The sequence below is a fragment of the Balaenoptera acutorostrata genome, chromosome 9 (genome assembly GCF_949987535.1).
Source record: "Balaenoptera acutorostrata chromosome 9, mBalAcu1.1, whole genome shotgun sequence".
Classification (NCBI taxonomy): Eukaryota; Metazoa; Chordata; class Mammalia; order Artiodactyla; family Balaenopteridae; genus Balaenoptera; species Balaenoptera acutorostrata.
The window spans coordinates 542471-565059 of record NC_080072.1 but is presented as its reverse complement, the minus strand read 5'-3'; the positions used below and the strand labels follow the sequence as shown (position 1 = coordinate 565059).

The 22589-nt window shown below is 65.3% G+C and overlaps 4 protein-coding genes across 11 annotated transcripts in view; 3 read left to right on the top strand and 1 right to left on the bottom strand.

Moving 5' to 3' along the window:
• The first annotated feature begins 2195 nt into the window (after positions 1-2195).
• SCT (secretin) lies at positions 2196-3076 on the top strand. The gene is made up of 4 exons (XM_057553907.1): positions 2196-2296; positions 2387-2488; positions 2568-2660; positions 2878-3076. The coding sequence occupies exons 1-4, from the start codon at positions 2196-2198 to the stop codon at positions 2999-3001; spliced, it is 420 nt and encodes a 139-aa protein (XP_057409890.1). The 3' UTR covers positions 3002-3076.
• A 1272-nt stretch (positions 3077-4348) lies between these two features.
• On the top strand, positions 4349-12260 carry CDHR5 (cadherin related family member 5). The gene is made up of 18 exons (XM_007171187.2): positions 4349-4489; positions 4568-4743; positions 5125-5175; positions 6318-6410; positions 6552-6653; positions 6739-6849; positions 6952-7122; positions 7479-7569; positions 7708-7805; positions 7913-8113; positions 8217-8330; positions 8407-8491; positions 8578-9096; positions 9618-9826; positions 10146-10511; positions 11377-11410; positions 11731-11837; positions 12026-12260. The coding sequence occupies exons 1-18, from the start codon at positions 4435-4437 to the stop codon at positions 12116-12118; spliced, it is 2676 nt and encodes an 891-aa protein (XP_007171249.2). The 5' UTR covers positions 4349-4434; the 3' UTR covers positions 12119-12260.
• Positions 12183-14927, top strand: IRF7 (interferon regulatory factor 7). 2 transcript variants are annotated; one of them, XM_057552115.1, is made up of 8 exons: positions 12183-12344; positions 12428-12590; positions 12685-12892; positions 13210-13268; positions 13366-13570; positions 13900-14427; positions 14509-14627; positions 14712-14927. In XM_057552115.1, the coding sequence occupies exons 1-8, from the start codon at positions 12325-12327 to the stop codon at positions 14877-14879; spliced, it is 1470 nt and encodes a 489-aa protein (XP_057408098.1). In that variant the 5' UTR covers positions 12183-12324; the 3' UTR covers positions 14880-14927. The 2 variants fall into 2 exon arrangements, with proteins under 2 accessions (XP_057408098.1, XP_057408097.1); XM_057552114.1 differs by having other exon boundaries at positions 13168-13268.
• A 511-nt stretch (positions 14928-15438) lies between these two features.
• Positions 15439-22589, bottom strand: part of PHRF1 (PHD and ring finger domains 1) — a 28115-nt gene continuing 20964 nt past the window's right edge. For 4 of the 7 annotated variants that reach the window (XM_057552107.1, XM_057552109.1, XM_057552113.1 and 1 more), the window contains 9 exons: positions 22303-22430; positions 21677-21858; positions 21163-21282; positions 20483-20637; positions 17275-19866; positions 16895-17040; positions 16421-16696; positions 16200-16328; positions 15439-15794 (listed from right to left, as the gene is read on the bottom strand). In XM_057552107.1, coding sequence (XP_057408090.1) covers positions 15651-15794; positions 16200-16328; positions 16421-16696; positions 16895-17040; positions 17275-19866; positions 20483-20637; positions 21163-21282; positions 21677-21858; positions 22303-22430 — 3872 coding nt within the window. In that variant the 3' untranslated portion in view covers positions 15439-15650. Of the gene's footprint in view, positions 15795-16199; positions 16329-16420; positions 16697-16894; positions 17100-17274; positions 19867-20482; positions 20638-21162; positions 21283-21676; positions 21859-22302; positions 22431-22589 lie in introns of those variants that run through there. The other 3 variants (XM_057552108.1, XM_057552110.1, XM_057552111.1) reach the window with 2 other exon arrangements.

The window sequence follows — 22589 nt, the reverse complement described above, 5'->3', positions numbered from 1 at the left end:
CAGCTAGTTACAAAATCCTCTGTGCCGTGCACATGCAGGACACAGCCTGCCTCTCCTTGCCTCGGCTCCACCCGGGACTGTCCTTCTATGCTAGTGACTGCTGGGGACCTCGAGCAGGTGTGACTGAAGTCACTCAGGGCAGTGGATGTGACCACAAAGGGCAGCAGGAGGGAGTTCTTTGGGGTGATGGACTTGCTCTGTATCCTGATTATGGTGGTGGTTACACAGATCCGTACATGTGTTGAAATTCAATTTTTACAGTATGTTAATATTTTTGGAAGTCAATTTTACTGCATGCAAAAAATTTTTTTAATAGGAAGATCTTTTCTATGAAGATCTGCCTGGTCACTTAAGTGTTTGAGGTGCTAAGACATCTGACTGGTTAAACGACTACTCAGAATTTTGAGTGTTCTCATGAATGTCATTAATCTGTCAATGTTGTTAAAGTTAAGGGGTTTTGGGGCTTCCCTGGTGGCGCAGTGGTTGAGAATCCGCCTGCCAATGCAGGCGACACGGGTTCGAGCCCTGGTCTGGGAAGATCCCACATGCCGCGGAGCAACTGGGCCCGTGAGCCACAACTACTGAGCCTGCGTGTCTGGAGCCTGTGCTCCGCAACAAGAGAGGGCACGATAGTGAGAGGCCCGTGCGCCGCGATGAAGAGTGGCCCCCGCTTGCCGCAACTAGAGAAAGCCCTCGCACAGAAACGAAAAGCCAACACATCCAAAAATAAATAAATAAATAAAAATTAAAAAAAAAAAAGTTTAGGGGTTTTAATTTGCCAAATTTGTGCAAGAAGAGGCCACAGCAGCTGTTGCAAATACATGTACAGAAAACAACAATGATATACCACTACACACGCCCTGGTGTGAATGCAAAACGGTGCAGCCACTTTGGAAGACAGTCTGCTGCTTTCCTATAAAGCAAACCATAATCTTACCATGGGATCCAGCAATCATGGTCCTTGGTGTTTACCCAAAGGAGCTGAAAACTTATGTCCACACAGAAACCTGCACACAGATGCTTACAACAGCTTTATTCATAATTGTCAAAACTTGGAAGCAGCAAAGATGTCCTTTAATAGGTGAGTGGATAAATAAACTGTGGTCCATCGGACAATGAAATATTATTCAGCACTAAAAAGGAATGAGCTATCAGGCCATGACAAGGCATGGAGGAATCTTAAATGCATATAACTAAGTGAAAGGAGCCAATAGGAAAAGGCCACAGACTGTATGCTTCCAACCCTATGACATTCTGGAAAAGGTAAAACTATGGAGACAGTGAAAAGATCAGGGGCTGATGATGGAGGGGTGAACAGCTGGCGAGCAAGGGATTTTTAGGGCAGGGCCCTGGGTGGTACTATCTACAATAGCAGACTCGTGTCATCGTACATTTGTCAAAACCCACAGAATGTACAACACCAAGGTGAACCATACTGTAAATCATGGGTTTAGTTAATAATAATGTACAATACTGGTTCATCAATTGTAACGAATGTCCCAAACTAATGCCTGGTGCTGGGGAGGCTGGGCACGTGCGTGTGTGAGCTCCTGTACTTTCAGCTCCATTCTTCCGTAACCCTAAAACTGCTCTAAAGAAAGTCTACTAATTATCTTTAAAATGCATATAAAGTTTAACACAAGAACTACTGGTTTATAAGAAGTCCCCTTACTCGATTTGTAATTTATGTGTAAGGATTTCATGGGTGCTGGCTGTAAAAGGCCGGAAGCAGGCTCAGGTCTCCCGCCTCCAAAAATGCACCCAAAGGCCAAGGCGCCCCAGGCCCGGGTCTTGCGCGGCATCAGCCCCCTCCCCACCCCCACCCCCCACCCCCCCGCCCCACCTGCCCGCCGCTCCCCCGACCCCCGCGCCCGGCGACTGGGAAAGGTCACTGCACGGGCCGACCCCCCGCAGGTCCCGCCCGCCGCCCCAGCGGGGGTTCCCTTGTCCCCGGTCGCCCAACCCCAGCGGGCCCGCCGAGGGGCGCCACCGCGGCGGTGGGGGCGGGCGGCCGGCCGGGGCGACAGCTGGGGGGGCGGCCCTGACCTTCCCGCGCGATCGATGGGGCGCGGCTCGGGCGGCGCGGAGCCGGGGCGGCGCTGACCCCCGCCCGCCCCGCTCGCGCTCCCGCTCCCGGGCGCCGCTATAAAGGGGCCGCGGCCCGACGGCCGCTCAGACCCCGCCTGGCGCCCACCATGGCCACGCGGGCCCTGCTGCTGCTGCTGCTGCTGCTGCTGCTGCTGCTGCCGCCGCCGCCGCCGCTCCGGGGCTGCGCCGCGCGCCCCGCGCCTCCCAGGTGAGCCCGCGGCCCCGGGGCCCGCGCCCGCCCGCCCCCACCCTGCCCCGGCCCTGACCCCCCGCGGCCCCCTCCGCGTCCCCTCCGCAGGGCCCCGCGACACTCGGACGGGACTTTCACCAGCGAGCTCAGCCGCCTGCGGGAGAGCGCGCGGCTGCAGCGGCTGCTGCAGGGCCTGGTGGGGAAGCGCAGGTGAGGGGCGGCGGGACGGGGGGACCTGCCGGGGGGGCTCCCCAACTCCAGACTAACTCAGACTTGGGGTGGGGAGCAGCGAGCAGGACACAGAGAACAGCACAGCCTGGACCAGCTCTGCGGAGGGCCACCTCTGCCTGCTGTGGTCGGACGCGCCCACCCTGCAGGCCTGGTGAGCACCAGCCCCAGCCCCCCAGCCCCCATCCCCTGCCCCGTAGCCTCCCTCCCTGGGGCACCCTAGGTCCCGGGCACAACTGGACACAGCAATGGCCCAGGGGTCTGGGAGGGTGAAACCGTCAGCGCTGGTGACCAGAGAAGGCCCGGTTTCGCCAGGTGGGCAGCGGTCTCGAGCACCAAGCCCCCAACCCCTAACCTGGCTGTCTCTGCAGGATGCCCCTGAGGCCCCCCGGGGATCAGGCCTGGTCTCCCCAGGTGCCTCTTGGACTGAGGGCTGGGGTCATGCTGTCGGAGCCGGCCATCCCTGCTGCTGAGGGGATGCAGATGAGGCCCTGAGGAAGAAGCAACCTCCCACGGGGAGCCTGGACAGGGGAGGGGGGGGGTTGCAGGTGGCACCAATAAAGGAGGAATTCAGACCCTGGCCCTGTGAGCCTGCTCTGTGCGCCGTCTGGGTACCATCGAGGAAGCCGCTGCAGGGCAGGGCTGCCAGAGGGAAGGAGAGACCCGTCCTCGGGATTCTAGGACCGTGGCCACGCCCAGCTGCCCTTTCAACCTGGGAAGCCAGCGGGGAGCGTCATCGTTCCGCTTCCTTATCTCCTGCCCCATCCACTGAGCTCCCTGGAAGCCCCCCAGCACCTCTGGCATCCACACAGCAAACATTCAGGGGCTCTGGGGGGGCTCAGATGTCTCCCAGCTCCTGCCCCGAGGGGCAGCGGTGAGGGGGCAAGGAGGCTCGGCCAAGCAGGAAGAGGCGACAGGCAGGACCCAGGAGGCCACTCCCCAGTGAAAGGACCTGAGCATGAGTCTTGGCTCCCGGTCCAGGCATGCAGTCTGGATGGGTGGCTTGACCTCCCGGGGCCTGTGAAGCAGGGCCGGTGATGACACCCTAAGTGCCAGGTTGCAGGAGGCCTTGTAGGACCACGGGCTCAGGGTTGCTCCGCGAAGGTGTTTCAGGCGCCCACGGCCTGGGGCCTGGAGGTGCGAAGGGCTCCGCCCGACTCGTCACAGCAGCCCCTCCCCCACCCAGTGTCCTCTCCCAGTTGGGGGCCTGCGCCATGGGCCCCTCATCAGGATGCCCCTCTGTCGGGACCCAGGGTCCCCTCCCACCAGCTGCCAGCTGCCCCGAAGCACTGCCATCCTTGTCACTGTGACCCCGCCCAGCCCCCTGGAAGAAGCCGGCTTGTTTCTGGGACAGGCAGGGGAGTCCCTAGGACACATATAGCCTTTCCCTTCCAGACCTAGAGGGTTAACTCGGGGAGAGGAGGTGGGCCTGGAGGGGAACACCTGTGGCCTGAACCTCCCGGACCGCCTTAGGAGCTGCGTCCACGAGGGTTCTGGCAGAGGGGCCCAGCAGAGGGGCATCCCGGGTTGGGGGGCAAGTACAGCAAACACAGAAGCCCACCCCAAGCCCCAGCCCCAGCCCGCCCAGGCCCCCGGTGCCCGCCCACCAGCTCTGGGTTCCTCTGTCTCAGGGTCTGCGGGTTGAGCCCGTCAGCCCCTGCATGTGGCCCGGTTCCGGCCGGGTAACCACCTGGTCTGCCCCTCCTGGCAGTCGGTGAGGCCTGGCCGGCGGCCGGCGGGAGCCCCCTTGGTGGAGGCCAGTCCTGTGGTTGGTCAGCGGCAGTGGTTGTAAAGGATCATAAAGCGGGGCGGCGCCTGGCAGGGGCGAAGGTCGCCCAGGCAGAGACTGCGCCAGCAACACAGCCGCTCAGAGGGTCCCAGACGCCAGCCGGGCTTGGACCCTCCCCCGGGGCCGCCTGCCTGCTGAGATGGGGACTTGGGCCCTGCTGCTCCCTCTGCTTGTGGCCGCGGCCCAGGCCCAGGGTACTGGGGGCAGTGGGAGGGGGGCCGGGCGGCAGGTGGCGGGCTGGCCGGCACCGACTCTTCCTCTCCAACTTCCAGTCTGCTCTGTGAACAAGACCTTCTTCGAAGTCAAGGAGAACACGAGTCCCGGGCAGCACCTCCTCGACATCTACGTCCCTGAGGGCCAGCAGGTGACCCTCGGACCCTCGTCCACCCGTTTCGCATTTCGGATCCAGGGGACTCAGCTGTTTCTCAATGTGACCCCGGACTACGAGGTGTGGATGGCGGGCCCAGGGCTGGCTGTGCCCATGGGGTCAGCGGGGGTGGCCGACCCTCCATGGGACCCAGGTGGCCACCCACACTCCTCCCCAAAGAAGGGCTCTCTGGGGATCTTTGGGTCTCAGTTTGCCCAGGGGGCCTCTCGGGCCCCCAGGCTTGGCTGAGGGCTGGCCCTGAGGGGGTGGGGCCCTCGGGGGACGAAGCTGCCTGGGCCCCGACGCGCTCTGGACTCAGCACGGATGACAGGGACCCTGGGCCAGCACCTGCTGCTCTCGCCCTCCGTCTCCTCACCTGTGGAATGGGGTGGGGGCTGGGCCAGCTGGCCAGGTGATTCCCACACCTGCCCGCACCCTCCCACACCTGCCTGCCCCCCACAGGAGAACTCAAGGCTGCAAGCAGTCCTGGAGTGCAAGAGGGATGACACTGTGGTGAGTCGGCCCCCCAGACCCCCTCCTGGCATCCCCACGTCCCCACCCTCCCCGTGATGTCAGAGGGCTCCGACTTGGACCTCTGTGCCCTGCTCTGCCTGGCCCACGGTCACTCCCTGGCGACCTCACCCAGTGGTGTGTTTCAAGTGTCACCTCTGTGCCCGCAACGCCCACACTTCCTCCAGCCCAGACTGTGCCTTGAGCCGCAGACTCACAAAGCCGGCCCCGGAAGGACATCACACCCCACAGACACCCCCACCCCGAGATCCAAGGTCCCCCCCACCCCAGAGGCACCTTGCCCTGCCAGCTCAGTCCTCACCTCCCCCTCCCCACACCGGTCCTCCAGCAAATCTGCCGGCTGACTGGGCCTCAGACACCAGCATCTTCCGGCTGGCCCATCTGTTCCTCTCTTGGCCCCGCCCACCCCAGTCCACTCTCTGAATGGCAGGAGAACGATCCTATCCGGTAAAGCAAGCAGCGGTCCCTGCCCTCCCAAATAAAGCGAATAAAGGCCCAGCGGCACGCCGCGCCCCCCAGCCCCCCACCCCGGCTGCTCCCTGTCACCTCCTCGGAGAGGCGCCCGCCTCCCTAGCTCCTCGCACCAGCCAGCTCTGTGGTCTCCCTGAGCCCCGTGGGTGCCCCCCGCCCGACGTCACAGCACACCACCCACAAATATCTCAGGATGAGCCTCTAGCAGACAAGGCCGCTTCTTCTTAACGCGGTAGTGCTGTCACGTCCGGAAAAGGCAGGGGCTCCTCAGCAGCGCAACATCCAACGTCCCCACCCCCAGCTCCAGAGCAGTCTTCTACAGTTTCCGGCCAGCAAGGTCCACCCGATGCAGCTGGTTGATGTTTTTCTCACGTCTCTTTCAACATATGGGTGTCCTGATCTTCCGTGAGACTTATGCTTGTAGAAATTCGATTGTTTTGCCATTTTCCTCATTTGGGGTTTTGCTGGTCACGCCCCCAGTGCCTGCGTTATTTTTCTCCAGGGCATTCGCACCTTCTATGCTTTTAAAAAATTACTTTCTGTTCCTTGTCTGTAACGCCTGAGCCCCAGGCAGAGAGCTGTCTTGGGAACTGCACCCCAGTGCCTAGAATGAGCTCACGCCGCTGGGCCGGGGACCCTCCTCCCTCCCCCAGGTGACCCAGCTGAGGGTGTTCGTCTCAGTGCTGGATGCCAACGACAACGCGCCCAGGTTCCCCTTTATAGTCAAGGTCCAAAGGGTGCCAGAGGTGAGTGGAAGGGAGCAGCGGTGCATGCCATCTGGGGCATCTGGCGCCCGGGATGGGGGCCAGAGGGCAGAGGGCTAGTGGCCGGGGGTCTCACCCTGGGGGTCACGGGTGTGGCCAGACCGACCCCCCTCCGTCCCCCAGGACACTAAAGTGAAGGCCGTCGTCATCCCCGAGACAGAGCTGAAGGCCCAGGACCTCGACAGAAATGACATGCTGTTCTACACCCTCCAGGAAGTGACCCCGGTCAGTGCCCCCAGCCCTTCCCTTTGGGCATCCCCACCTCTGCGCGTCCTCCCGGGGTCCCAGGCTGAGTCCCCCACCTCCCCAGGGTGCCAGCGGCTTCTTCTCTTTGGTGGGTGCGAACCGCCCAGAGCTGCGGCTGGACCGGTCACTGGACTTCGACAGGTGGCCGAACATGACCTTCCAGCTGCTGGTCCGGGTGAGCAGGCCACTCCCGCCCTCGTCCCGGGCGCCCACGGCCCCACCCGAGCCGCTCCAGCCCCAGGCCCCCGGGCCTGACGGCAGGGCTGCGCTGTTGCAGGACACGCGAGAGGAGAACGTGGAGCCCAGCCACACGGCCACGGCCACCTTGGTCCTGGAGGTGCAGCCCGCCGACCTGCGGCCCCCCTGGTTCCTGCCCTGCACATACTCTGACGGTTTTGTCTGCATCCACGCCCAGTACCACAGCGCTGTGCCCACAGGCCACACACTGGTACAGGGGGCGCGGAGGAACAGGGCAGCATGAGCATGGGCCTGGCTGCCACGGGGCCAGAGTCGGTTGTGATTTTCAAGCAAATGTGAATGATGTTTCGTAAACCAATCTTGCCCCACCCCATGGTGGCAAGTGGGACACGGGGCCTCTGAAATTCAAATGAGGAAACAGGGTCCAGCTGTCCTCAGGGCAGAGCCAGCCAGGCCCCTGGGACCCAGTGAGGGACCCCAGGGACCGAGCTGGGTCCCTGACTGCCCCCTGGGGCTACTCCAGATCTCCTTGAGGGGAGCAGGAGGGGCTGAGTGGAGGCCACGGCTCCAGTTCCACGGCGTACCCTCCCCTCCCTGTTCCCGCAGTCAGGACCCCTCATCCTGCATCCTGGGCCCATCTACGCCGTGGACGGGGACCGGGGCATCAATCAACCCATCGTGTACAGCATCATCCGGGGTGAGTGGGCACCAGCCCCCAACTTCTCTCTCCATGCAACACCCTGCCCCCGTCCCCACATGGGCAGAACCAGCTGGGACCCTGGGACCTCAGGCCTCCAGAGGGGACTGCAGCCAAACCCTCCCGCCGTCTTCCCAGGAAACGAGGATGGCTCGTTCTCCATTGATGCCAACACAGGCAACCTCACCGTGACCAAGAGCATTCCCAGCCCCAAGACGTTCTTTCTGCTGGTCAAGGTGGGTGCCCGCACAGGGCCAGGTCTCCACGGGCCCTTCCTGGGCCCCTGGCTGCAGGGCTCACCCTTCAAGGACCTGCTGGTCACTGCTGCCTCTCCAACCCCCAGGCCGAGCAGGCGGATCACGCCAGATACTCGGTGACCCAGGTCACGGTGGAGGCCCGGGCCGCCGGTGGGAGCCCGCCCCGCTTCCCCCAGAGCCTGTACCGCGGCACTGTGGCGCTCGGCTCTGGGGTGGGCGTGGCCATCAGGGATGCAGCTGCCCCCTCCCAGCCTCTGAGGATCCGGGCCCAGGATCCTGAGTTCCCAGTAGGCACCGCCTGGTCCCTGGGTCTGCCCGGCCTCCTGCCGTGGGGGGTTGGAGCGGTCCGGGGAGCAGCCTGGGCTCAGGACTCACTGGGGCCACGTCCAGGACCTCAACTCGGCCATCACGTATCGGATCACCAACAACTCTGACTTCAGAATGGACGGGGAGGCCGTGCTGACTGGTGCTTCACTGGTGCACGCCGGGGTCTTCTATGCAGAGGTGAGAGGCGGGCGGTATCTCCGAGGGCCAGGGGTCAAGCTGGAGCCCAGGAGGCACAAGCCCCCTTCCTGCCCAGGTTGAGGCCAACAACACGGTGACCTCAGGCACAGCGACCACGGTCGTGGAGGTTCGAGTCTCAGAACAGGAACCCACCCCCACAGGTGAGCCTCCCAGGGACCCCGGGTCGGCTCGGGGAGGGCTTCTTGCTAGGGGGAGTGGCGAGCCTGAGCCCTGGCCCTGGCTCCAGGCCCCCCCACGTCCTCAGAGACAGCAGGAACAACCAGAGCCTCGAGCGGCACCACGTCGGAAGCCCCCCGGCCCCCTGAGCCCTCTCAGGGGTCCTCCACGACCAGCTCTGGGGGGGACAGCGGCCCACACCCCTCCTCAGGCACAACTCGGAGGCCTCCGTCCTCCTCCATGCCTGGGGGGACCCCTAGTGTGGGAACCAGCCCCTCCCCCCCATCAGCCTCACCCAGCGGGGGCTCAGTGACCAGACCCTCGAGCGGCACCACGTCAGAAGCCCCCCGGCCCCCTGAGCCCTCTCAGGGGTCCTCCACGACCAGCTCTGGGGGGAACAGCGGCCCACACCCCTCCTCAGGCACAACTCGGAGGCCGCAGGCCTCCTCGAAGCCTGGGGGGCTCCCCAGTGTGGGAACCAGCCCCTCCCCCCCATCAGCCTCACCCAGCGGGGGCTCAGCACAGACCTCGAAGCCAGGAACCTCTCTGCCAAAGTCCCCTGGGCCCAGCAGCACCCTCCGGCCCACAGGTAGCACCACCATTTACCCTAGTTACCCTCATGCTCTCTGACTCAGGACTCTGGGCGGTCGCTGTGGGGTAGGGTCCACCCCAGGTCGGCCCAGCACGACCATGGGGACCACGAAACCCCAAGGGGGGTCTGTTCTGGTCTGGCGAAGAGACAGGTCCCGGGGGGCCCCAGAAGGTAAGCTAGGGAAGGTGTGTGGAGGGTGGGGCAGAGGCCAGACTTAGGATCCAGCGACCCCCCCCAATTCCCAGGGCCATTCAGCCCACGGGCCCCGTGCTACCCTCAGCTCCCTGCCTGGCATGTTGGCCCCCTGCCTCCCACCTGGAAGTGGCAGGCACTGACCCCCTCCCCGCTCCCAGCAGCCCGGCCTATCGGGGCTCCCTGGCGGGGGTCAGTGGTGCCCACTCCTGCAAACCTCACCTCCGGTGGCCAGGCCTAGCTTGCTCTTAGGGTGTCCCGAGCTTGCCCCGGGCTGGCCTGGGCGCGCTTGGGGTGGGACAGTGAGTGGGCAGTGGCGTTGCCAGCAGGGACGCCCTGGACCGGAGGAGGCAGCACGACAGTGGGCAGCAGGCCAAGTGGAGGCCCCGCTGAGGACCGGCGCTTCTCGGTGGTGGAGATGGGGGCACTGGGCGGGGTGCTGGGCGCGCTGCTGCTTCTGGCGCTGATCGCCCTCACGGTGCTCGTCCACAAGCACTATGGCCACCAACTCAAGTGCTGCTGCGGCAAAGCGCTGGTGAGGCCTCGGGGTCGGGGAACGGACGGGAGAGGGAACACTGGAGAAGCGGAGCAGGAGAGAGGGCGGGCAGCAGCAGAGGGACGGCGGGGCTGGTGGAGAAGCGGCAGGGTGGAGAGAGAGGCCGCACGGAGGCCAGGAGTCCCTCCGGGAGATGGAGGGCAGAGGGGAGGAGAGACGGGGCGTGCACACCGTAGTCCCAAGATGGGGAGGAGGGCAGAGAGAGGCAGAGCAGCTAGCCGCCTGTCTCTGGGGGAACAGGGGTGGTCTGAGCCCAGGCCTGGTCTGGTTGACTGCTGGTTCCCGCCCGGCCCCCCAGGAGCCCCAGCCCCAAGGCTTTGACAACCAGGCCTTCCTCAACAACCCCGACGAGGCCAACTGGGCGCCAGCTCCTAGCCCCTCATCCAGTCCCGCCCCGCCGGCTCCCCCAGAACCCAAGCCCCCCAGCCCGGAGACCCTCCGCCGAGTCCCCGAGTCCCCTGCGGTGGCCCTGGATGGGGACGGCCCGGCAGCGGTGAGGTCCATCCTGACCAAGGAGCGGCGGCCTGAGGGTGGCTACAAGGCGGTGTGGTTCGGCGAGGACATCGGGGCCGAGGCCGACGTGGTGGTCCTCAACACGCCTGCCTCGGAAGTGGACGGTGCTGGCAGCGAGGGCAGTGAGGGCAGCGGCGACGAGGGCGCAGAGGTGGGCCTGCGCGGGGGCGCCCAGCGCGCGCCTGGCTCCGACTCCATCTACCTCTAGCGTGGCCGCCCCTCCTCTCCCGGCTTGGTCGCTCTCCCCCCACTCCATTGCGCAGAATAAAGTGACATTTTCGGATCTGCGGGGACGCGTGGGGTCTGCCCCAAGGGGCTGCCAGTGGGGGTGGTCAGGACGTGGTCCATTCGCTCCCACCCTGCACTGAGTCCTCCTCAGAGGGACCGCCAGGGGCGCCGTGGGGGCGGAGAGGGGTGGGCGGGGTCGTTCCCTGCCCAGAGCGCTGGGTGCTGTTTCCCGTAAACCACCTGCTGCGCCCGCGGGGCTTCCCAGGCTCGGTGCCAGCTGGTGGCCAGGAAGTTCCTCTCCTTGTCTAACCACGGCCGACCCAACACAGAGATTCTTCCCCTGGGGGAGGCTGAGAAGCCACCCTCAAGGACACTCACTGGGGAGAGCATGGGCCCGGGGACCTTCCAGGGGGTCACACTCCCGCGTCTGTGGGCTACAGTGCGGGCAGTAAACACGCTGGGGCGCCTTCGGAGGCAGGTGGTCCAGGTGGCTGGGCTGTGACGGGCGGTGCGGGGTGGAGGGGGGAGGTTTGGCCCAGTGCGACAGTGGCCTGCAGGCCCTGGGCCCCGGGCAGCAGGTGGGGCCAGTGGGTGCACAGGACAGAGGCTGTGGACGCGACCCAGAGCCACGGGGTTGGGGACCGAGCCCCCTCCACTGGCTTCCTCAGGGGCGGCCCTCAGTCAGGACTTCAGCCCCGACCACCGCCACTGTCCCTTATGCATCACTGGCGTTTTTTCCTCACGAAAAGGCATTTACGATTCCTTTCCAAATATTTTAATCTCGACAGTGTTTGAGTATTCTTGCCTGGACAACTGTCACTGGTAAGAATCCGAAAAGCACAGCTGCATCTCCTCCCACGCACCCCCCTCACCCGCTCGCCTGCTCAGGGACCTGCCGGGTTTTGTTTCTGACCCTGGGGTCCCCAGCTTATCCCACTGCTTCTCCCACCACGTTGGTTGCTGGCGCCCCAGCCCCCCGCAGCGCTGGGCGAGGGAAGGGAGAGGCTGGACCCCGCAGGGGCTGTGCCCTGCAACAGCCAGGACCCCAGTGTCGCCCCCGCCCCCGCCCGCGGGAGCACGTGACTTCCCCGGCCCCGGCCCCGCCTCCGGCCCCGGCCACCATAAAAGCGCTTGCTCCGCAGCCCCAGCGGTGGCAAAATTTCCCGCCCCGGCGGTGCCAGTACCAGATACTCGGGACTTCCGATCCACGCGGAACGAGAAAGGCAGCGACGGCCGCGTCGGACCCCAGGTTCGCTCCGCGGAGCAGTGACCAGGAGGGGGCAGGCAGCGCGAGTGACGGCGGGGGGCACGGGTCCGGAACTGGGGGACCTGGAGTTGGGGGTCGCGGTGACGCGCGGGGCGGGGCGGGTTAGGTTTCGTTTTCCTGCAGCGCGCGGTTTCGTTTTCCTACGGCCGTTCCCCGTCGCGCCCCCGCAGGGCCCAGCCCGGACGCCGGCTCGACACCTGTGGCCCCTCGTGTGCCCGAGGCCCCGCCGCATCTGTAGCCACACCCATCGCCTCCTTGGCTAGGACTCACCTGGGCAACGCCGTGGCCAGAAGCCCTCAGCCTCCATCTGTGACCCCAACACTTGGGACCCCAACACCCGGGACTACCTGCGGAGATTCAGGCGGAACTCTCCTCTCACCTACGCCATCCCCTGACTGCCCCCGCGACCCCAGCCCTCGCCGCGGAGGGAGCGCCGCTCTCTCCACGCCCAGCCCTTGCGGAGGGAGCAATGGCCGTGGCTCCCGACGGGTGAGCCCGCCGCCCTGCCCGCTGCCGACCCCACGCCCCCGGCGGCCCGCGCGCGCCCTGACGCCCGGCTGCTCCGCCCGCAGGGGGACCCCGCGCGTGCTCTTCGGAGACTGGCTTCTGGGCGAGGTCAGCAGCGGCCGCTACGAGGGACTACGGTGGCTGGACGCGGCCCGAACGCGCTTCCGCGTGCCCTGGAAGCACTTCGCGCGGAAGGACCTGGGAGAGGCCGACTCGCGCATCTTCAAGGTGGGGCCCCAGCCCCGCCCGGGGCGGGGGAGGGACGGTCCAGGCCCAAGCCCGAGTGTCCGGGTCGCGTAATCCACTTAGTCTCTCTCCCCAGGCCTGGGCCGTGGCCCGCGGCAGGTGGCCTCTCCGCAGCAGCGGAGGTGCCCGGCCGACCGCCGAGAGTGCGTTCCGAGCTTCCTGGAAAACCAACTTCCGGTGCGCGCTGCGCTGTACGCGGCGCTTCGTGATGTTGCAAGACAACTCGGGGGACCCTACCGACCCTCATAAGGTGTACATGGTCACCCCCGAGCCGGCGTGCGGAGGTGAGGAGGCCACGGCAGGGCTGCCGGCAGGGAGACTTTGCTCTGTCCCGGGAGCAGCCGCTGGGTCGGATTTTCGGTTTTAGAAAACTGGCATGGGAGAGGCTGGTGCCAGATTGCTGGGGGAGGGCGGGGCCGGGGGGAGGGCGTGTGGCGCGGCTGGGGGGACTGGGGGTCGCTGGGAGGAAGCTCATGGGCCTGTTGGGACCAGTGAAGGGGAAGTGCGGTTCAGCCTTGAGGAGCTGCCCAGGGATTCACACCTAGGTGTCCCACTCCAGAGTCTCAGGTCCGGTGTTCCCCCAACCCTAATTCTCCCTCAGAAAGCCCAGGCATTAGCCAGGGGGAGGACGAGGTCCTTGAAGATACCCCACCTACAAAGGTAAGGTCACTCTGCCCTCCTAGATCCCACCTTGGGGCTGCCCCCTTACTGCGGCTGGGGAGCTGCTTATTTATGCTGGGACTGTCCTCTCCTGCAGGATGGGCTTCTGGGGCCATACCTGGCAGCAGATGCTGGCGAGAGGCTGGGGCATGGGCTGGCCGGACTGAGCCCTGAGCCCTGTGCCCCAAGCCCAGCTGGAGATGCTGGGGATCTATTGCTCCAGGCTCTGCAGCAGAGCTGCCTGGAGGAGCATCTGCTGAAAGCTGCGTGTGGGGTGGAGCCGATAGCCCCCGAGGCTCCTGGTGAGGGGCTGTTGGAGGGGGATGCTCTGCCCTGCAGGGTTCTGTGTGCCAAGGGGAGGGACAGGCAGGACAGCAGAGTCCCTGGAGAGAGGGGGCCCGGGGGAGGGGGGTGCCCAGCAGGGATGGTGCTGGCCAGAGGTGGGCCACCATCCCTGTTGGGTACAGCTGAGCCTCCTCAGGTCCAGAGCTCCCTGCTTGGGAGTTGTGCCTGCCACAGTGGATGTGGTGCCACAGCCCCAGGCCCAGGTAACAGGAGCGAGGGGACATGTAGAAGGAAAAGGGAGGAGCTGGCGGCTCCAGTGCCAGCTCAGGCCTGCCTTCCTCTCCAGACACAGGCCCACCCCCAGCCTCCTGGCAGCCCCGAGAGGCGGAGCCCTGCACCACAGCCTCCCCTAGTGCCTGCACCCTGATGGCAGGGCATCTGCACGTGGCTGGTCCTACCTGCTCACATCTCGGTCTGCACACACTGCCCAGCTTGGGGGCCCTGGACTTGACCATCACGTACAAGGGCCGAACAGTGCTGCAGGAGGTGGTGGGGCGCCCGAGCTGTGTGCTCCTGTACGGCCCCCCCGGTGTAGGTGGTGGGGCTTTAGAGCCCCAGCGAGTAGCCTTTCCTAGCCCTGCCGAGCTGCCCGACCAGAAGCAGCTGCACTACACAGAGAAGCTGCTGCAGCACGTGGCCCCCGGCCTGCAGCTGGAACTCCGGGGTCTCAGGCTGTGGGCCCAGCGCCTGGGCAAGTGCAAGGTCTATTGGGAGGTGGGAGGGCCCCTGGGCTCGGCCAGCCCCTCCACCCCCGCCCGCCTGCTGCCCCGGAACTGTGACACCCCCATCTTTGACTTCGGCACCTTCTTCCAAGGTCAGTGATGCACCTGCCCTGGGGCTGAGGGCCTCCCCGCCTCCCCCCACCCCCCCCCCCCACCAAAGCCCTGTTTTGCAGAACTGGGGGAGTTTCAGGCCTGCCGGCGCCGGGGCTCCCCTCACTACACCATCTACCTGAGCTTTGGGCAGGACCTGTCAGTGGGGAGGCCCAAGGAGAAGAGCCTGGTCCTGGTGAAGGTGAGGTGGAGGGTCCCTGGGGTGGGTGGGGGGGAGGGAGGCTGCACACAGCCCTCCCCCGGCCTGACCACACCCTCCCCGCAGCTGGAGCCATGGCTGTGCCGGGCATACCTGGAGGGCGTGCAGCGCGAGGGCGCGTCCTCTCTGGACAGCGGCAGCCTCAGCCTCTGCCTGTCCAGCTCCAACAGCCTCTATGATGATCTGGAGCACTTCCTGGAGCACTTCCTGATGGAGGTGGAGCAGCCCGGCTAGGCCGCTCCCCCAGCCCCTCCCAATCTAATAAAAAGGTCCCAAGAACCAGTGCTGGTGTCCTGACCAGGGGCAGGCTCGGGAGGGGCACTGTGGATGCGAGCCTCACCCCACTTCACGGGAAGCCCGTGACCTGTGGGCCCAGGAAGGGAGCCCCCTGCCCCCCACCACGTAGGCCTCCTGTGCACACCCGCTCTCCTGACTTCACAGTGAAGAAACTCAGGCCACGCTTTAGAGCCAACAAACTGCTCCAAGAGCACAAGGGCCCCTCAGGACACATGTTCCCCCCTGGCCCCAGAGGGGGCAGCACCTGGGGCCCCTCCGCCGTGAACAGGGCTCCATCTGTGCTGCGCCCAAGGCCTGTCCCTGGCCTTCGAGGCCCGCCAACACTGCTCTGCCTGGGAGGTGGTGGACCTAAGTGTAAACCCGAGCAATTACTTACAAAACACAAGGAGCAGACAAGGGAATCCTGGGACCAGATGGCTGACTGTGGGAGAAGCACCACCCGCCCCACCGTTTCTCATCACCGAAGGCTTTGCCTTTCAAGTACTGAGCCAATCAAGACATTTCTAAAGATAATCCATTTTTGATAAATTAGAACACAATGGGAACAGTGTGTCTCTATAATATACATATAAAAAAGTCCAGTTTTAAACTGTGAGCAAGACAGGTGCACAGACCACGTGCGATCACAGGAACCCTGAAAACGGGAGGGCGGGTGTGCCCGGAGTTTTCTGCTCCGGCTGCTCCAGCCAGAAGGGCCCAGGGCGGGCCTCAGCCCTCGGCACCCTGGGCAGGCGGCTCCTCACCGGCCTCGGCCCGCCGGTGTCTGCGCATGTGCCTGTACTTGTCCACGTAGGCCTTCACCAGGTTGCCCACCTTCACGGGGTTGATCTCCCCACTCTTGCTGTGGCAGATCTGGGGGAGGGGGGCACAGTTACCCGGACGTCCCTTCACACCCACATGGTCAGGGATCGTGGGGATGGGGCCCTGGGGACCACTGTGAGGGACGGCAGGCAGCCTGACGTGCGCCTGCCTGCTCTGCCCACCTCAAGGGCTGCTGAGGGTCCCACTGAGATCAGCTGGCATGTCCATCTCTCAGGGTCTCACTTCCTACCCGTGAGCTAGGTTAAACATCTTGTGTCATTTAGCCTCTTTAAAATCACGAGGACACAGTCGTAAGCCCCTCACAAACACCAGCATTTACACCCCCCAAGCATCAATGAGGCGTGGCTACAACTGGCCTGAAGCTGCGGCCAGTATGTGGCCGAGCGACCCCGGGGCCGGAGCCCCTCTCTCTGGGCTCACGGACCCCACGCCCACCTTCTGCACGGCCTTGCGCAGAATGTCCTTGTACTCGTCCTTTGTCACCTCCCTCTTCTGGTAGAAGGGCTTGATGGCCAGCTTCACCTCCTCCACGGCCCGCTCCTGCACGTGCAGCTTCTTCATGTACTAGGGGGGAGGACACTTGTGAGACCACTGGCCCCTGGCTTCCTACCCACCCGCCTGCACCAGTCCCTGGAGGAAAGAGGGGCGGGACTCACCTCCTCGTTCTTGGCCTTCTCCGAGGCTGGCCTGGGAGCAGCTGTCCTCTCCTCGGAGCTGTTGGCAGCGGCAGTGGTCACGGTGGCGGCATGACCCGCCGGCTCTGAGGCTGCAGCCAGGACGGCGGGCACCGGGGCCGGGCTCTGGGCCACCCCGCAGCCCATCAGGGGCAGGCTCCCCCGCAAGAGGACCTGGACGGCGGGCTGGCTGACAGGTGCGTACGGTGGGACGCTCGGAGGCAGAGCCGGGGTGGGGGGCAGGTTCGGGCTCCGTACCTGGGCGAGAGCACAGCCCGCTCAGCCTCCGCAGAGCTCGGTGCCCCAGTGCCCCTGGCAATGCGCTCCCAACCCCCGCTCCCGAACCACTAAAAGCCCCGGCAGAAAGGGGCTGGTACATGAGGCCCTCAGCCCCGACCCGGCCCAGCTCGCATGGCCTGAGCCCAAGGCCACACCCCCCCCAGGCCAGGCGCCCACCTGAGAAGGGTCAGCATCAGGAAAGCCGGGCTCTGGAAGCACATAACCAGGAGGAGGGGGCTCAGAGAAAGGAGCCTGCTGGAACGCAGCCACGGGGCCCGCGTCCTCGGTTTCCCAGGGCTCCTGCAGCCTGTGAAGCGGCGTCCCTGAGGGCCAACACAGGGGGGTGGGTGCTCTGTGGCCACGCCAGAAGGCTGTTTCCTGGCTGGAAAATTCCAGAAAAGCATCCCAGCAGCAAGGACCACAGGTCAGGCCGTAGCCATCTCCCTGCATGACCAAGGAGGCCCGTGAGCCATCCAGGGAGAAGACTCCGTGGTGGTCGCTCTGAGCCATCCTTGTACCCTGCCCCGTTGCCCCACCCCGCCCAAGCGCCTACTCACGCAGGCCTCTGTCCTCAGTCGGGGCACCGCTCTCCACCTCCTGGAGGTCCCAGGTGACTCTCTTCACCAGCGCCTTAGCCCGCAGCAGGGGGTTCTGAGAGGGGCCCTCCTCCTTCCCCGCTGGCCCCCCACCCATGGCTTGGCCTCCCAGAGCGCAGGAAGCCGTGGCTGCCTCGGCCGCATCCTGCTGGAGCGAGTGCTTCTCTTGAGGGCACTCCACCCTGGGCAGGGGCTGCACCACATCTTCACCGTGGATCCGAGACACCTCCCTGCGGATGATGGCCACGGCCAGGCCAGCGTCGTGCTGCTGGCCAGCCAGGGGCCCAGTGGGCCTGGGCAGGAGGCCTCGCTCTGGGGAGGAGTCCGTGCTCTCCGGGGAAGGCGGGGAGCTCATGTCATCAAGCTGCATGAAGATGGCTTCACTTGAAAAGTCCTCAAAGAGGTGCCCAGCCTCCACGGAGTCACCGTAATCCAGATCCTCGGGGGGGTGCTCGGCTGGCACCTCCAGGACTGGGGGGACCTCTGCGGGTGGCTTGTTGGCCTCGGGCCCCTCCAGCAAGGCATCTGTTCCTGCCAAGGCCAGGGGCCTGGTCGGGGGCTCCCTGTCCGGCCTGGGCTCCCCCTGGGGAAGGGGTGCCGGAGAAGCGTCTTTCGGGGCCAACTTCCTCTCCGGGGAGCGGGGGCGGGGCCGTGGGCGCTTCTCGCGGGACCGAGGCCGCCGGTGCTCCCGGGGCCTGTGCTCGGGGCTGGGTGACCTGGACCTACGCCGCCTCCTCTCCCGGGAGCCTCGCCTGTCTCGGAGCCGCGTGGCACTCTCCCTGTCGGGCCGCTCCCTCCTCTCCCGGGGGTGCCTGGGCCTCCGGGCTCTCTCCAGGCTGCTGGGGGGCGAGCACTCCCTCCCCCGAGACCGGGACCCCGATCTCCGCCTCTTCTTCCTCCTGCCCTCGCGATGCTCGTGGGAGGAGCTGCCGGGGCTGCCGGAGCGGGAGCGGGACCTCCGCCGACCTCGGCCCCAGGAGCCCCTCCTCCTCTCCCTGCTCTTGTCCTTGGCCTTCCTCCGCTTGGTGCGCTCGCGGCTGCTGGAGCGGTCGCTGGAAGACCTCCGATCCCGGGCCTTGGGCTGGTGCCTCTTGGCCTGGCCCTCACCTGCCGGTGGCGACGCGGACCGTGAGCTCCTGTCCCCAGAGCGGGACGAGCGGGACCCTGAGCGGGCCCTCCGATGCTCCCTGGTGGCGGCCCTCGGCCTCTGGGCTTTCTTCCTGCCGCGGGAGCTGGACCTGGAGCGGGAACGGGTGGGGGACCGCAGCTCCACGACCCTGTGGGTGGTCGCCGGCAGGGCATCCGGACTGGGTGGGGCGTCCGGCTCCACCGCAGTCACACAAGTCACCGTCCGCCCCTCTGAGCCGAAGAAGGAGCTGCGGGGTGGTGGGTCCTCGTCCCCCCAGGGCTCCGGCGGGGACGGCCTCTGTGCCTGTGCCGCGGGCTCCTCCTCGCCCTGGAGCTCGGGCAGGCCACAGGGCCCCTGGGGGGGCTCGGGCTCCTTCCCCACGCCGGTCTGCACTGTGTAGGAGGTGACGCAGCGCACGGGCGGCAGCGCGGGGGCCTTGGGGCTGTCGACGGAGATGGTGCGCGTGATCTCAGAGGGCAGGAGGCCGGAGCCTGGGTGCTCGGGGCTGCTGCTGGCCGAGCTGGAGTCAGAGCCCGTGGGGTTGAAGGGGTCGTAGATCTCACTCTTGAGCTGCTTCGTCTTCCTGACGGAGAGGAGGGGCACCGGGCTCTCTCTCCTCTGCGCCTTGCTGTCCACGGGCCGGAACGTGTTACAGAAGCCGGGGCTGAGGACTCGGCCGGAATGGGCTGTGTTCCCCGGAATGTTGATCCTGAAGCTCTCGAAGGTGGCGCCGACGCCCTTCCCCCGGGAGGGGCCCAGCGGGGCAGGGGGCTGGGGGCCGCCCCCCGAGCGCGCGCTGGGCTGCTGACCACCCCTGCTGCTAGGCTCACCCTCCGCCCTGGTGCCACAGCCAGGCTGCCCGGGGCCCTCCCTGCCCGTCAGCCGGCTGATGCAGGAGCTGGGAATCTCGACTCTCTGCCCGCCGGCGGGGACCTCGCCCACCCGCCTGTCGTCTCTCCTGATCTTTGGTATCCTGGGGAGCTCGGAGATGTCCATCCTCCTGGGAGCTGGTCTTGGGGCCTGTCCCAGCACCGTGCTCTCGGGAGGTGAAACAGAGCTACCATTCGAGGTCTTCAATGCTGCAGACCTAAGAGGCGGAGGGTGCTTGCTGTCGCCATTAAATCGGGGGCCGTCACTTTGTTTTAAGCTGGGTCTGCTCACGCTGGACAAGGTCTGAGCCTGGCCTGACTGAGGGGTCACCAAGGAGTCCAGTCTCACAGCTGCCCCCAACGTGAGCGCAGGGACATGGGCGGGGGTGGGTGGGGCCGGGGGTGTGCCCGGGGCGGCTCTGCCTGGACAGCTGGACCCCAAGCTCTCTGGCCCGCTTCCTGGCTGAGTCCCTCTGGGCTGCAGGCAGGGGCCAGACCCGGCGCCTTCTGCCCCTCTGGACGGACCAACTGAGTTTCGCTGAAAAGAAACTGGCGCTAAAAGACAAAAGGCAAACAGCCATCAGTCCCCACCCCCGTCCTTAAAAAGCTCCACCTTTCTCAGAACGCCCTCCCAACGGTGCATGGTTTCCACTCCCGCTCCCTCTGCGCTGGGCGCAGGGAGGGGCCGGAGGCTCGCTCTGCTGCTGCCCACCAGCCCCTTCTGCTGCACACACTATCTTCACGCTATTTGTGGATCAGAAGGGGCCTGAGCCCGTGATGGACACATGAAAACAGGGTAGCACCCCAGTCTACCACTGACTGCGCCCATGCAGCCTACCCTGCCCTCCACGGCCAGACCCCCCGCAGGGCCGAATCCCGCTGGGGCCCAGATCCGTGGAGAGGGCTCCACGCTGGTTCCCAGGGCTGTGAGAACAGACGGCGGCTGCTGACAGCAAGGAGGGCCTGTGGGCTGCCTGGAAACTCCCCCAACAGATGTGTTATCAGAAAGCGATGGGACAGGCATCTTCAGTCCCTCAGCACCCTCACCCGCCACTCGGAAGCAAACCCTAGAGCCGCTGGGCCACACCACACGTGTCCCTGGAGGAACGCGTGTCCTAATCTCCAGGCGCGCAGAGGTGGGGATGGCGGGCCGTGCGCAGAGGCTCCTCACCTGCCCTCTTGGCGCTGAGGGAGCCGTCGCGGTGGATGACGATGTCGGCGCCGTTCATCATCAGGAAGCTCTGGCCCGACAGGATGCTCCCCAGCAGGTCAGGGCCGGGGTCCGCGTCCACTTCTGGCTGGGGCGCCATGGCGGGAGCGCTCCTCCTGCAGGGCAGACCCGGGGCAGGCCCAGCCGTCACGGCCCTCCTGCCCAGGCGCCTCCACGCCCAGGCAGCAGGCAGGGGCCCCGAGGGGAGGGGTGAGACCCACCCGGCAGCTCCGACTAAAGGAAGATGGGGTGGGGGGGGTGGAGTCGTCTGAGGCTTTGGCCCCGGCTCCACTCACTGACAGGCAGGAGCTCGTGAGCAACGCCGACTGGTTGAGTTGGTTAAGTCTTTTGGAGGGTCACACAGGGAAAAAGCTTGGCTCCCTGCCCGGCCCCTCCCTGCTGTGGGCTCCGCAGCAGCGCGAGGCACACGGAGGCAGCCTCTGGGGCTGTCACCCCGTCCCCGCGCCCTTGGCTTGGGACTGGCTGCAGCACTTCCTCACCCAAGAGCCAGAGGACAGGCCACAGGAGAGGCTGTGGGTGCCGTGTGGCAGAGCGCCAGCCCAACATGGAGCCCGCGGCCCTTGCACGCCTGGGGCCCCACCCCACACCACCGCCCCGCCGTCCTGTCCCCCAGAACACACCTGGACAGCCCCACGGAGACGGGCCTGGCCACGGGCTGGTGCGACCGCAGTGCTGACCGGGACAGAATCCTCCTCTTGGCGCTCAGAGGGGAAGCAGGGCTCGCAGATGCCTCTTCACTGCTGGAGGAGGACACAGGCCAAAGGGCACGGGTGAGCCTGCACATCGAGGCCCAGGGAGCTACCCCCCAACCTCTCAGCAGCGCGTGGCACAGGCGGGCTAAGCACTGCCCCCACGGCAGCCCTCGTGACTCAACACGAGGAACCCAGGCCCCAGGCAGTGGTTTTCTGTCGGCAGCTGCCCGAGTCTCTGAGCGGGGACGGGGTGGGGGGCAGGCATGCGAGTTAGATCTTTCTCCAAATTAGGGGACGAGTAGGTACAGAATTCTGAGAACAACTCGGAAGCAGGAATTTCACAAATGCAAATTCTGAGGGTGAGCCAGGCCTCCACCAGGGGCGACATGCCCATGGGCCTAGGAAAAGAGTAAGCCCCCCCAACTCCCCCTTCTGCAGTCACCTGTCGAAGGGGTCCAGCTCATAGGGGTCTCCAAACAGGGAGAGAGAAGCTGCCCCGATGTCTGCACGCATCAGCCCCAGAGAGGGGTCTGCAGGCTTGTACACCGAGGGGATGCAGGCTCCGTGGGCTGGCCTGCGGAGGCCCAGCGTCCGTGCGATGCGGGAACGAGCTGTGGCTTCATTCTGAACCCAGGGGACACAGGGAGAAACACTGATCCACAGGGCTGAGATCTACAGCCTCCATTCCAACTATGAATCCGCAGCACCAAACAGTGGGCCGAGTGGCCACAACCCTGCAGCCTGAGGGTCACGTGTACTCATCACACGTGAGGACCCCGCCTGGGCCTCACCCCCACCCGGCTCACACCGGGTGCCGGCACCCCAGGGAGCAAGCGCCTTGACGGGTTGTAGCCCAGCCCCCTGCGCCCCCCGCGGTCCCAGGAGCCACTCTGCGGGACCCAGAACACATCTTGTCTCAGCCCTATCTTCAATCCGTGCTGCAGAAACGTGCATATTTATCGGTGAACCTCTAAGTAATTAGAAGAAAAGGGTCCTTCTATGACTCCCACTATCTACCTACACACAGGATTGAAGCTCACCCAGTGTTACCCCCCCATCCGACGCTACCTTTATCTTCTTCCCTTTTCTCTTTTTCACGCGACCCTGGCGTTTCCTGGACCTCGTCCCCGAGCTCCTGCTCTTCACAGACGATCTGGACTGGGTTTTCTTTCTTCCCGACACTTTCTTCCGTCTTCCTACAAAGAACACATTGATAGCGTGCACTTCACTGTGCGCCCCACCCCACGTGTCCCCCCCAAGACCCAGCGGATGACAACTGTCCATCCCGGCCTGGGGCCTTCTTCTTTTTTTTTTTTTCTTATAGGGTTTTACGTACTTTGCCACAGAGGAGGGGA

Coding starts and splice junctions, on each gene's coding strand:
- SCT (XM_057553907.1), top strand. CDS start 2,196: ATGGCCACGCGGGCCCTGCTGCTGCTGCTGCTGCTGCTGCTGCTGCTG. Junction 2,489..2,567: donor GGCCTGGTGGGGAAGCGCAG/GTGAGGGGCGGC, acceptor GGTGGGGAGCAG/CGAGCAGGACACAGAGAACA. Junction 2,661..2,877: donor GCGCCCACCCTGCAGGCCTG/GTGAGCACCAGC, acceptor CTGTCTCTGCAG/GATGCCCCTGAGGCCCCCCG.
- CDHR5 (XM_007171187.2), top strand. CDS start 4,435: ATGGGGACTTGGGCCCTGCTGCTCCCTCTGCTTGTGGCCGCGGCCCAG. Junction 7,806..7,912: donor CGTTCTTTCTGCTGGTCAAG/GTGGGTGCCCGC, acceptor TCCAACCCCCAG/GCCGAGCAGGCGGATCACGC. Junction 10,512..11,376: donor GCGGCGACGAGGGCGCAGAG/GTGGGCCTGCGC, acceptor TAATCTCGACAG/TGTTTGAGTATTCTTGCCTG.
- IRF7 (XM_057552114.1), top strand. CDS start 12,325: ATGGCCGTGGCTCCCGACGG. Junction 13,269..13,365: donor AAGATACCCCACCTACAAAG/GTAAGGTCACTC, acceptor CCTCTCCTGCAG/GATGGGCTTCTGGGGCCATA. Junction 14,428..14,508: donor CTTCGGCACCTTCTTCCAAG/GTCAGTGATGCA, acceptor CCTGTTTTGCAG/AACTGGGGGAGTTTCAGGCC.